The sequence below is a fragment of the Acinonyx jubatus genome, chromosome E2, assembly GCF_027475565.1.
Source record: "Acinonyx jubatus isolate Ajub_Pintada_27869175 chromosome E2, VMU_Ajub_asm_v1.0, whole genome shotgun sequence".
Lineage (NCBI taxonomy): Eukaryota > Metazoa > Chordata > Mammalia > Carnivora > Felidae > Acinonyx > Acinonyx jubatus.
In genome coordinates this window covers 31204687-31218245 of record NC_069396.1, presented here as the reverse complement: position 1 = coordinate 31218245, position 13559 = coordinate 31204687, and the positions used below count along the sequence as shown (strand labels likewise).

The window sequence follows — 13559 nt, the reverse complement described above, 5'->3', positions numbered from 1 at the left end:
CCACTCATCCCGCCCATCGTTACATCACTCTCTGTGCCCCTTTAATCTCTCCTTCATACATTCTCAGGTGGAGTCTGCAAAACATCTTCTCATTACCCTCCTCTCCTCCATTCAGTCTCCCCTACGCACACACACACACACATCCACAAACTGGTGTGCACGCGCACACACACGGAAACACGTCCATAAACGCACACGCAAATGTATATACCCACGCACACATCCATGCACACAAACTTTACTAGTATCTGCTGGGTAAAGCCTCAGATCTTTCACTGGACGCCCTAGGGCCTCCACACCCGTATCCCCCACCAGAAGAACATTTTCACACAGATGCGAACTCGTCCCCCTACATTGTCAATGGGACCATCCTGCACAGGCCTCCAGGGGAACCTTTCCTGGGGTGTCACGCTCATGCAGAAGCGCTGCCTTGGAACGCCTTCTCCTGCCCTCGCCTGTCTAACATCCCATTTTTCCTACTTGTCCATTCCGAGCCTGTCAGCCTCTGGGAGCTCTTGTACTTGACCACACGCTGCCTCAGAAACCATTGCTCTCGTCCAATCTGCTCCTGGAGCACTTTTGCCTCCTAGAGTATCTCCCTTAGGTCCACAAATAGTCTCCCTCCCTCCCTCCCTCTCTCTCTCTCTCTCTGTCTCTCTCTCACATACACACACACACATGCGTGCACACACACACACATTTCATGAATGCTCATGTGTACACAGCTGCTCCCCTACCAAACTAGAGGTTTCTTGAAGGTGGGCCACATCTGACATCAGCCCCTAACAAGTAGTACTTAATAAACAATAGTTATTAGCTCTCATATATAACTATTGTATCTCCTATCTCCTCAATAAGCACAGGCTATTTCTGGTTTCCACAAAGAATAATAATAAGCACGGACAACTCAAGTCCTCAGAAATCTACAAAATTGGCAGGCTTCATTTCATTTAGCATTTAAGCGGACTTTTTCTCCTACCCACCGTCACTTCCCCCACCCGGTGAGATCGGCACTGTGCTCTCCCTCTGGGGAAGCACCGCTCCAGCCCACCAGCCCACCTGGTTTCCATGGCAACAGCAGTACCCACCCCTGCTCCTGAGATGGGTATGTGGCTTTGGGCCTGCACAGAGGACCCACATCTGTCCAGCAACCCAGAGAAGTTTCTGGAACAAGGAGGAAAGAGACTCTGTCCCTCTTGGGGAGGCTGAGCTGCGCGGATGTGCCCTGCAGCTCCTGTCGGACACCTTCCCACCACCTGAGTGAGACAGACAGCAAAGCCACGCTGATGAGAGCAGGGCAAATAAATGTAAGGAAGTGTTGATAACATCCCTTGAAACTCCGGGCCCAACTATGCCAGACACAAAACTCACTATCCCTTTTCCACTTGATTCAGTTTAAGGACTTTTGCCCATTTGCAATCAAAAGCATTTTCGCTAATACAGCAGTTTTAACTGCTTTTCCATTAAACATTTTTTATTGGAATTTATATAAAAGCCAAATAATAAGGGTTGAGTTTCTCATTAAAGACACACAGGCATAAAGGAGAAGCAAGACAGATCCACAGAGTATGCTTAAGTGTCCAATATTTCTAGTAAAGTTTAACCCACCTTTTTTTTTCTTTTTTAAGAAAATCAACTTACAACCAATCATACACACTTCAGAAAAGTTTTCTAGGTGGTCAACATTAGAGACTTCTACTTCCTGTACCAAGACAATTTTTAAAAGAAAATGTAAAACTTGTTATTATTCTACAGTATGTCAAATCCCTTGCTCATTACAAATTGGATGGAATATTGCTGCAAATTTTCACAATATGGTACAGCCACTGACATCCCATCAATTCGAAATATTAAAAAACTCACCTCCATCATATTTAATATAATTCTTCCGTATAACCAAATCAGTTAATGTAGAAAAGGCCACATTCACCTTCCAACATTTGGAATAGAAAGGCCCAGGTTAAAATGTGTCTTCTCCAAAAGAAGGAATCCATATCATTCAAATATGTATTTAGAGTGAAATCCAAATACTTCTTGGTATCGGCCAGTTTGTTTAACTTCTGGATTATCAAGACATTCAAATTATTCTTTTATAAACGAAGTAAAATCAAATTATGATTAAAGACAGAACGTTAGTCATACAAGAAGGGCCATTTGCCAATGGCTGATGTGCTTTACACAAGCATAGGACATAGTTAAGAGAACATGGCCTCCCTGAGGAAGGGATTAAGGATACAAACCCAGGAAACAAAGAAAAGAAAATAAGGTGCTACAAGGAGTGAAGATATAACCGATCAGAAGCTCGTGCAGACCTTGAGTACCAGCCTCTACTTCCATTTTAAACAGGGTTTTGTGAGTTGTTTTTTTTTTTTAAGAGCTCAACCCACCTTCAAATACATTTTATTTGTAAGAATACTCGGCAAAAATCCTGTCCTTCCTTATTAAGCACAATCTAAACAGATGCTCCAAGATACTTACAACTTCACTCACACGTCATAAAATCCAACTTGAAATTGCACCTCTTACATGAAGAAAAAAACGTGAAACATTTTCATTCATATGGCTCGTACGGTTTTAAATTACGTTACTATAAATTTTATGTCATCCTCCCCCCCCCCCCCCCCCCCCCCCGCTTAATAGGCAACCATTTAAAAATGTTTCTTTCCAAACAACTCCTAAGACCGAAAGGATAAACCATCAAGCATGCGTGTGTGCCTGGGCACAGAAGCACGAGCATACGTGCACACGCACACAGATGCACGCACGCGCACATGCACATGAGCGCACGTACTCCTTTACACCACGATCATGGTACAGCGGATTTCCAAGTTTTCTGAGTTCCACACGTTACTTCCTGAAACACTGCCTGGCTGCCTGGGGAGGTGAGTCTGCAAACACCACACCAACGAAACCTCAAACCAAGGATGTGTCCTAGCAAGTCCTGTCTCCCCGTTCTGGGAGCAGGCAGTTTCATTTCTACAGCTCCATTGCACACGGGAAGACCCCCCAGTTGGGTCCCTTGGCCCTCCTGAGCTCTCTCTTGAATTCCAGGGCATTGGTGCCAAGTGCCTACTTGATATCTCTGTAGGACTATTCCGCCAAAATATCCAATATCAGCTCTACCTTTCCTTCGAAACCAGCTTCTCCTCTGACCTCTTTGCCTCTGCTCAAGGTCCTACCATTTGTCCGAGGCCCAAGTTCCAACACTCTGAGTCACCTCTGCCTCCTCTCCCTCCCTTCTAAGTGAGAGATGCTCTGTTCAGTGCCCTCCTCTCTTTCCCATCCACGTTCACATCACCTCAGTTCAAATCCTAACACACCTTTATCTCGATTGGGCAGTGGCATCCTCCCTGGTCCCCGTACCTCTTGTCAGGCCCTACAGTGATCTAGTCAAAAGGTCAGATACTTCTTCACAACTTACAACTCCAACCACACCACTGGCCTGCTCCAAAGTCCTCACAATATGCTCAGCAGTAAAGCCGACTGTCTTTCCAATGGCCTTCTTCCTTACTAATAGAGTATAAAAGATCATCTATGCTCATGTGACAATGTGCCTGGCCCCCACCAGATGACATGGGATTGATCTAAGCCGATCACGGCAATCTCCTTCTTTTTTGTTAATGACTGGCTTAGGGTGGGCATGCGATCCATTTCTGATCAATAAACAAGAGTGCAATGGAACTACCGGAAAAGTTCTTATCCCTTCTTATTAAGAGAGGTACAGAAAACTTTTGCTATCACTCCCATCCCCACCACTACCTTGCTTCCCATTTTACATGTGATCATGTGAAGATGTGATGTCTGGAGCTACAGCAGCCAACTTGTGACCTTGAGGAGACTGCTAAAACTTCAGGAATGGCAGAATAAAAAGAAAAGAGGGTTCTTAAAGACATGATTGCCTTCATCCAAAATAGCCTGAGACCACCTAACTAATGACTTCTTTGTAAGTAAACGAACGTCCTTATGCTTTATGCCACTGTTTGTTGGGTGTTCTGTTACCTGTAGCCCAGTGCATTGTGACCAACAAACTCTTAAAAAGAACAAACTCCTTACCTTACCACTGGAAGGCCCTCTGTGCTGTGCTACTCACAGTGCATCAGCATCATGTGGGAGCCCTAGCCTAGACCCCAGGATTCAGAATCTCTAGGGCTAAGCCCAAGAGTCTGTATTACAAAAAGCTCTTGAAGTTGATTCTTGTGCATGCTGTAGCTTGAGAAACACTGCTTATAATAATATGATCACAGATTACCTGTCTCCATTCACCTACTACCTTACATACCATAAGGAATATTTTTCCAGTGACAGCGACCTCACTTCACTAGGGTTTGAGCATCACATTGGTCGCTTGTTTAACTTCATCTCTTCTTGAAGTTTTCAAACTCAAAGCCTCCTGGGACTTGACAGGAATACCAAGGGCAGAATATGAGGAAGTTAGAGTGGGGAGAGGAACATGTTGCCTTGCAAGGGAACAGGTCCAAGATTGCCAAATTTATTGTTTCTTAAAAGAAAGAAGGAAAGGAAGGAAGGAAGGGAGGAAGGGCTGAAAATCTAGATTTATATTGCAAAGATTTTTAGATACAGACAGCTACTGAATTTTTTAAAATATTGGTTCAAATGAGGTAAAGCAAGTCCTCAAGTGGACAGGTGGATTCAGCATCCCCCTGACAGCTTGTGACCCAAAACAGATAGTTCTTACAACAGCTACACATACTTTGAATGTCGTGGCCACATACCTCCATTGACTTCATCTAAAACAACTAAAATTAATTTTCTTTGGCTTACTGTGTATCAGTCTCTATGGAGCACAGGGTTTTCATCAACATTCCACTGTGTGGGGTGTCAAAATGGTAAGTTTATGGACTTCAATTAGTGTCAGCTGGACTATTTTATCCATTAGTCACCAACGACTGGTTACCTAGAAGTATAAGCTTCTCAAGGGCACACAAAAATGTTTAAAAGGTGAGGAAAAAAATTAATTGGCCACACAACACACACACAGACTACAAAATTAAAACTAACAGATGCTGACAAAACACAAACAGAAGTCAACTAATCAGCAGCAACTCAGTCATGATATATTAATACATCATAGAACATAAAATGCAGGACGTGGATGCAGCATTTTCACGTCTGATATGATGTGGAGGGGAGCCAGGTCAGCAGTGCTTAGGACCCACCAGGGTTCTGAAAAGGCCCTGAGTGTCAACCTAGAACCAATCATCTGTCGTAAGTCTTACGTACTTTATAGCAATCACAAACTTCTTTACCCAGTTCTACTACTGCCCCTCCAGGTTACTTACTCCAAAGGAGGATCCCTAGCCTAAAACAAAGTTTTCAGCCATGGCTGCACACTGGAATCATCTAGGGAGCTTTAAAAACACTGCTACCTGGTTCCCATCCCCAAAGATTCTTATTGAACTGGTCTGAGGTAAGGGTGACCTGGAGAATCTTTCACAAGCTTCCTCCCACCAGCTATGACTAGAGTATAGCCAAGGCTAAACTCCCACTGTTTTAGAAACATTCTGAGAAACATTCTCTGAAATGGTAATCTCTCCAGTTATACCATCTTGTTAATTACATCTTCCTTCTACTGCCAAGTCTTGGGACAAAGGAAGACCCTGGTACCATCAAGTGCTCTGATTATCTAGAACAGGGATCAGCAAACTGTTTCTGTAAAGGGACCATACTACACGTTACAACTACTCAACCTGGACACTGATGCACTCAAGCAGCCATAGACAATATGTCAACAAGTGAGTCGGGCTGCCAGTTCTGCAACTTTATTTATGGACACAAATGTGAACGTCATGTAAGTTTCAGTCATGAAATATTTCTTTTGATTTTTCTGCCATTTAAAAACATAAAAACCATTCTTAACTCACAAACCAAACAAGAACAGGCAGATGTGACATGTGGGCCACCGTCTGCCAGCCCCTGATCTAGAACTGTTCCGTTGCCTTGAGACCTAAAATGAATGAATGATAGAATTCAAACTATTCAATTAGAAGTACACTGAAAGTGGTTAGATTCTACTTCTTGTACTCACTCGGCTGAATTGTCCGCATGATCGAACAGGAGAGTGGAACTGTCCAACCTGTTTGCATAGTTGACCATAAACCATAAATGACTTATTAAAAATTGATTTTTGAACCTCATCTGCATATGAGTTTATCTAGGACAAAAACTGCAAAGAAGCAGTACACAAGCCACAGGCATGTTTTAAGGGTCCCACATAAGGATTTCAGTAATATGTGAATTTGCTGCCACCATTTAGAATTCAAGATATCTTACATAAAAACTCAGATTATCATTCTCTTGGAAAAATAACTGCAAAATGTGGGGACACTGGGCCCAGATGTTGGCATGGCAACAATCCACAAATGCTGAACAAGGCTACCCCTTTACACGGGGCGTGCTCTCCACCTGACCACAAACCCTATCTTCTGTAGGTTAAACTGGCTGTCCCAAGGAGCATTTTGAGTTTATGACCCCTTGTCCAAGGTTCTTAGAAAAACTTTACATCTCTTTCACAATGTGACTTCAATATCTTTTTTAAAAATTTTTTAACGTTTATTATATTTGTGAGAGAGAGAGAAAGCGCGCGCGTGAGTGTGTGAGTGAGTGGGGGAGGGGCAGAGAGGAGACACAGAATCTGAAGCAGGCTGCAGGCTCTGAGCTGTCAGCACAGAGCCTGATGTGGGGTTCGAACCCACAGACTGCAAGATCATGACCCGAGCCAGAGTCAGACACCCAACCGAGCCACCCAGGCGCCCCATTATCTTGCTTGAAGACCTCACATGGAAATCCCTCAACTTGGAGGAGGGGGAGAGGAGAAAATGGTGATGGGCATTGAGGAGAACATCTGTTGGGATGAGCACTGGGTGTTGTATGTATGTAAGTGAGGAATCATAGGAGTCTACCCCCCAAACCAAGAGCATACTATATACACTATATATTAGCCAACTTGACAATAAATAATATGTTTAAAGAAAAAAATCTCTCAACCTGCTCTCAAAATTCAACACCCCCATACAGCAGGCCCTAAAATGAAATCATTGGTTCTCACGCCAGTGCAAAGTATCAATTTAAGGAGAGCTGCAATCAAATCCTCCTCTCAATGTATTCTCAATTTGAACCATGGTCTCGAAGAAGATAGACAAATGACAAACTACCCTTCAGGTCTTCTAACTCTTCATGCTAGCCAAGGTAGAGGCCAATCCAAGGAGGTGTAGTGAAAACACTCACATCAGAATGTCTTAATTAAGCAGAATGATCAATAACACATATAGTAATTACAAAGCAAGGTTTGGGACTGATGGAGTAAAAACAACAAAAGACTATTCTGCATAGGATAAGAAGTCAATAGCCAGATTTTGCAAGGACTGGGGGCTGGTAAAAAACAAAAAAAACACAAAAAAAAAACCACCTAAGAATATGCAGAAAAAGCTATGAAATATTGAGTTTGGTCCAAGTTCGTTATTAACCCACTGTGTGATTTCACCTTGTGCACGCCCACCTACAATATAATAGTTTATTTCGGGGTGGCAGACTTCTAATGACATGCCAACTGATATGCTGCATATTACCTGCTTGCTGGTGAAAAGACAAACTGAACCCAGGAAAAGAAAAATTCTAGATACACAGACAATGGGTCGCTAATTGGCTTGAGCAACATAAGGCCCCTCCCCCTTTAAAAAAACGTAGGTGTTAGTTTCATTTGTTGGCCACATCAGAAAAAGAAATGTTCAAACAGTAGATTTTCCACTTGAAATTAAAATGGAAATTAGCCCTTAGAAAACAGATGACTGTAAGTTTATACATCAGTGGCTGGTTCATGAATTATTAACTGATTTTAATGATCCTGGCTATATTTTATTTGAAGTTATTCTCTTACTTGCAAGGACTTTTGAACCCTCAAAACTCTTTTATCCATTCTCCGTAGACAGTACACTTTCTGAGCGCTGACATTTAAAAAGGATCCATATACTCACAGAATGTAAAGATAATACACACACATATAATTTATACAAAGGACTCTCTGGTCGTTTGTTAAAGACAGAAATGAATGAACCCCTATTATTCACGGTTTGTAAATAAATTTAAAGATAAGCTCTAACTTTTCACTTGTTAAGCCTGGAGCAAAGGGTTCTGTATTTCTTCTAAAGTTTCCCAGATGGTCATTAAAACAAGAAAGGGCAGAAACATGCCTTCTTTGAAACTCATCATTTCCCATCCAGAATGATGATACACGGCAGCAAAAGTTAAGTCTTAAGAGATTAATTAATGCAGGTATTTCCAAGTGAAATAAATGTAGGTCTTTGTATGCTAGTTTTTACATTTTCAATATAGACCTATATTGAATAGCACCACTCAGACACACAAGTTAGCTGTGAAACAAAATGCTATAAACCCTTAATTAGCACTTGCTGCTTTATACCCATAAAGTTAATACATCGTCTTCTACTACATTCTCCCTATAAAGAAAAATTACAGGGAATAAAACTGGGTTTTTCACTGCTGAAATTAAGAGTAGGAAAATAAAGTATTGGGGCTCAAATTAAGGACTATTGTATTTTTATCTGCAAGGAATTAAATGCAAACATCCCTTAAAATAAGTACAATTTGATTTCTACCAATATGGAGCGCTGTGTCTAACTTTCGCAAATCGGGCACACACAGCACTTATGACCACCAGATTGCTGATTTACTAAGAAACCAGGTTATTTCAGGCAAAAAACTGCATTAAGAACAAATGATAGCAAACCAACTTGCATCCTCCTCCCAAAGTTGAACAAGCATCTCAATAAATAATGTCGATTTTCAAGCTTTCTATGCTCTCCCTGAAGTAACTACTCAGTTTAAATGGACTCAAAATAGCTTTTCTCAAAAAAAAAAAAAAGACACACACACAAAACACCCACAATTTCCTCTGGTCCCTTGAAGTACCCTTGGGATCTCAGTGAACAGAGAGATTTGCCACGCACTGCAGTGACTGGATGGATTAGTACAAAAGGTTTCTATTTTGGTGTCATTCGAGTGTTGCTGATCTTAAATCAGAGAAAGAAGTTACATTAAGCAAGGTAATGGCTTCCAAAAATAAGAGCATGCCCAGTTATCCAAGGCTTGCATACACAGGCTAAGTTGTAAGGAGATAAATAATACCCCGCCGAACAATTAGGTGGATTCTCAGAAACACGACATACTTAATTAGGCTGCCTAAGTCCCTCACTGAGCATACAAGGGGGACTTTTTAAAGCATTTAATAACCTGAGTAAGTCCAAAACCAAGGACAGAAAGTAAAACCTTAACCCTGCTACCGCGATAGGCCTTTTCTTGCTTCCCTTTCAACGCTCAACGTACCACTCTTGGAATTTGGAGACCATGAACGACCCCCCCCCTCCAACACCACCAAAGGGTTAAAGCACACTGAATAATGTCCCTTCGTTCTATACTCGTGGGGAGGCCCGCGGTGCCAGGCGCGGGGCTGGACGACGAGGACACAAGGGTGAGGCAGAGAGACCCCAATGGTCTTTCACAAACTTCAGCACTGGAGTTGGGAACGGAGTATAAACAAATAGAAAGGAACTGGAGCCTTCATCAGCCACGGGGCACAGCAAACTGTTCCTCACTCTTGATACAATTCCTTCTCTTCCTGTTATTTATTCATTAGTTTTGTATAGCACCTTTCTTTCAGCGGCTCCTTATTTCCTCCTCTGTTATCCAAGCAATCATAAACAAACTACGATTTGAAAGAAAGGGGGAGGGGGGAGGAGGGAGGAGCAGGGGGAAGGAGAAAGAAAAACCACATTCAAAAGGCACAGGCCATCCAGAGCACTGCTCGGTCTCCGAACATCGCCCTCGGGGTGATATTTCCTCCAAAGCTTGGCCCTGGGGGCTTCAGGAAACACCGAGAAGGGGAGACCGCGCCACCCAGGCCCAAGGGCTGTGACTCCCGCACCGACTCGCCGGTCCGAGCTGCGCAGCTGCCCTTCTGAGACCCACCTTCGCCCACCTGAAACACTCCGTCCTCGAAGTTGGCGCGGGGGACCGGAGGGGGGGGGGGGCGGGAGGTAGGGTGACCCAGGGCGTGGTGTGGAGGTCTCCAAGCCTGATCTCCCCGAAATGCAAAACTTACCCCTCCCAAAAAAATGAAAGATGAGAAGCCACTTGCGCTAACCAGGGAGGGGCCCGGCATCTCCGTTCCGCGGTCAAAGCGCCCCAGCGAGAGGGCAGCAAAGGCCACCTGCGGGGGTCCCAACACTTCGCGGCCCCCCCACCTCCGTTCAATCCAGGGCACGCTCAAAAGTTTGTTCCTTTCCTTTCCCCGAGCTGCCCTGGGTCCAGCTCTCTAGTGCGCGGGGAAGGTAAGAGGGGCTGGGGGGGGTGGGGGGTGAGGGCGGCGAGGTCGTCGGACCACGAGATCACTGGACTCCGGCGTTGCCCCCCCCCAACTCCGGGGCGCTGCTATCGTGTTTACTAATAACAACAAAGAATCACAAGCGTGCCCCCCCCCCCCTTTCAGTCCTTGGGCCGCTCTTGGTTTCTTTGGGAAGGCAAAGGAGAGTCGGCGGGGTTGGAGGGGGGTGAGGGGAGAGAGAGTGGAGCGCCGGCAGAGGGACAAAAAGGAGGGTGGAAAGGGGGCAGAAAGAGTAGAGAGAGAGAGAGAGAGAGTTGGACAGAGACGAGGGCGCAAAGGGAAAGGAGTGGAGAGGGGAGAGAAAAGTGCAGCGCGAGGGGAGCTGGAGCGCGGGGCGCGCCCGGGATGGGGAGGTGGCCCCCGCCCCGCCGCCCCCCGGCCCCGGCCCGGTCACCTTGCTGTAGCCGTAGTACCCCAGACACTGCGCGAAGTCCAGGCCGGCGGGGTCCCCGGCCGCCGCGGGGTAGAATCTCACATCCATGCCGGAGCCGGGCCCGGGGCCAGGGGCCGGGGCTAGGGCTCGCCGGGGCCGGTGCCCGCCTCCTCGAAGCCGCTAGATCCACCGTCGGGGGCGCCCGGCCGGGGTTGCCCGGGGGCGGCGCGCGGGGCTCGGGGCCGGAGGGGCGCCGCGACCGGAGCCCGAGGAGCCCGGGAGCCGGGGCCGCCGCACACAAAGGCGCGGCCACGCGAGCCGCGGGAGAGCGGGAGGCGGCCCGGGGGACGCGCCCCGCCGGGGCACCGAGGCAGCGCTGCGCGCGGGCCGGGCGCCCGGGGCGCGGCGCGGGGGCCCGGGCGGCGCGGCGAGTTCAGGTGCGCGGGGCGAGGCTGGGACGGCGGCGGCGGCGGCGCTGGCCCCGCTCCTCCTCCTCCTCCCCGGGCGGACTGAGGAGAGGAGCCGCGGAGACAAGGGGCCCGGCCCCTCCCCTCCTTCTCCCCCTCCTGCCTTCGCCGCCGGTCCCCTCCCCGCGCCGCCGCCGCTCCGCCCCTCCCACCGCGGGCAGCTGGCGCGCCGCCCGCCCCGCCGGTGCGCTCCTCGGCCCGGACCGCCCCCGGGCGCGCCGACCCCGCCCCGCCGCGGCCCCTGCCCCGCGCGGCCCCTCGCGGCTCACCCCGCGCCTCGCGCAGCTCCGGCGGTGCCCGTCGCGCGCGCTGCGGCCTCCCCCTCCCCGGGGCCCCTCTTCTCCCCACCTCGCCCCCCTTCCCTCTCCGGTCCTCTTTGTCCCCGATGCCTCGGAGCGCTCCTCGCTCCCCTCCTCTCCTCCGCCGCTTCGGCCGGCCCGCCGCCAGCCCGCGGGGCGCGGTGTGGCCCTCCCAACCCCCTCTCCGAGCCCCGCTTCCCTCGGCCCCCGGCTCCTGCCACCGGCATCCCCAAGCCGTCCGCTCCCTTGCCACCCCTCGTTCCATGGGCTTCCTTCCCTCGCCCCCCCCCCCCCCCCCGCCATTAGTCCCTCGTGGTGCGGGTCCTCCGTCCCGTCTACCCTACTCTTCCTCCCGCACGAATGTCCTCTGCTTGGAGGCACCTATCCTGGCAGCTAACCTGCAGGAGGGCCTCCTGGGAGCCGGGAGCCGGGACCCCATCTATGTACACCTGTGGTATTTTCCAGAAGGGGTGTTGGGGCCTGACCTTTCACAGGTAGGCAGACTTGAAGCTTCCCGGGTTAAGCCTCGTGTCGGTTCTCTTCGTATTTCCTTTGCTCTTGTTTGTATTCGAAAGGCATTTGAGTAACTGGATCTAGGCGGATCATTCACTGCTCTCGGAGAGAAAATGTCCCCATTTTCCTAAAAGGTTCTGGGTGATTAACTTCCTCAGACTGCACTCACCCACCTCCTCTTTCTTTCTCTTTCTTTAAGCTATCTCTCTCCCTCTCCCTCCCTCCTTCCTATTCCCACCCCCCCCCCCCCTTTACTGCTTTGGGTTAATTTGAGAGTTTGGCCCTCAGCCTTGGCGAAGGGAAGTGACTTTATTGCTAGATGAGAACGTTAGGGAGAGGCGGTGAGATGTGCCACCCCCCCCCCCCAATTTGGTTATCTAGTTGCTGCTGCAACCGGAAGGGAGAAATTTTCAAATATTTTAGCGAACACTCGCTAACACTTTCCTCCCCTGAGCACACTTGGCCGGACCAGGGCCTGAACTTTTTTTCAGACAAACATCAGATGGGTTGCTTTTCATTTCTTCTGTTCTCCAAAGCAGGCACTCCGGCCTGGTGACACCTGTATATGTACCTTCACCCAATATTATCTTTCTGGAACCAAGCAGGAAAAATAAACGTCAATTAGGTGAAAGTTTGTGTATTTGCTCTTAGCTGAAACGTGTGTTTGGATACTGCCTGTGAGAGCGGTGTGTATTCAGGAGAGGAACAACCGCTCACATTGTCCCTGGGTTGACTCCAATTCCCCACCCCCCCTCGAAAAAGCTTAGGTCCTCTCTCCCGGGTCTCCATTTAACGTTGACAACCCAGCGGCGCTCCCTAATGGCCCAGCGGGTTGCACAAATTGGCAGCGAGCTGAGATATTATCAGGACAACACCCCATTGAGCAGGTTCTTGAAACGCAGAAGTGGAGGCCCTTTCTCTGGGCCACTGGGCGCCTGTGGCCTTTCCACCAATCAGAGCGGGAGGTTGCAGTGGCCACCTGTTGTCTCGCAAGAGAACATCTTTTAAGTTTCACTATTAGTATTTAACAATGGCGGATAGTGCAGCATCTGGCCGCAGAAGAGGAGCAGCTTGCTGATCTGAGGTACCAAAAAAGAAATTATTTTCTCCCAGGTAGTTGTTAACAGGAGCCCCAAAGGCTAGGAAGCCGAGTGTTTCTTTGCACGCTCCCATTTCTCACCTTGTGCCCGTTCTGTTGTGCCTCTGGAGCAATCTGAGCTTGATTACACAGGATGAAGGAAAGTATAATCAAAGTTACACAGAGACTAAACCTGAAGTTGTAATCAGACCTTGAGCATCAAGAATACAAATATTCACAGTGGAAACCCCACTAGCTGCCAGAATGGGAATTGCATGTGGGCTGATGAATTGCATGGAGCCCTGAGCTGTACACACTACAAAGTGAAGCGAGAACCTTCTCCCAGGAGGCTCCCAGGAGTTAGGAATGCTGGGTCATATCCAATACCACCTCTTGGCCCTTGGCTTTCCTC

The 13559-nt window shown here is 48.0% G+C and overlaps 1 protein-coding gene across 5 annotated transcripts in view; it reads right to left on the bottom strand.

The window, feature by feature from the left end:
* Positions 1–12127, bottom strand: part of TOX3 (TOX high mobility group box family member 3) — a 107386-nt gene extending 95259 nt beyond the window's left edge. For 2 of the 5 annotated variants that reach the window (XM_053209917.1, XM_027044386.2), the window contains exon 1: positions 10812–11284. In XM_053209917.1, the coding sequence (XP_053065892.1) occupies positions 10812–10898 (87 nt within the window). In that variant the 5' untranslated portion in view covers positions 10899–11284. Of the gene's footprint in view, positions 1–10811; positions 11286–12041 lie in introns of those variants that run through there. The other 3 variants (XM_053209920.1, XM_053209918.1, XM_027044385.2) reach the window with 3 other exon arrangements.
* Between the last annotated feature and the right edge of the window lie 1432 nt (positions 12128–13559).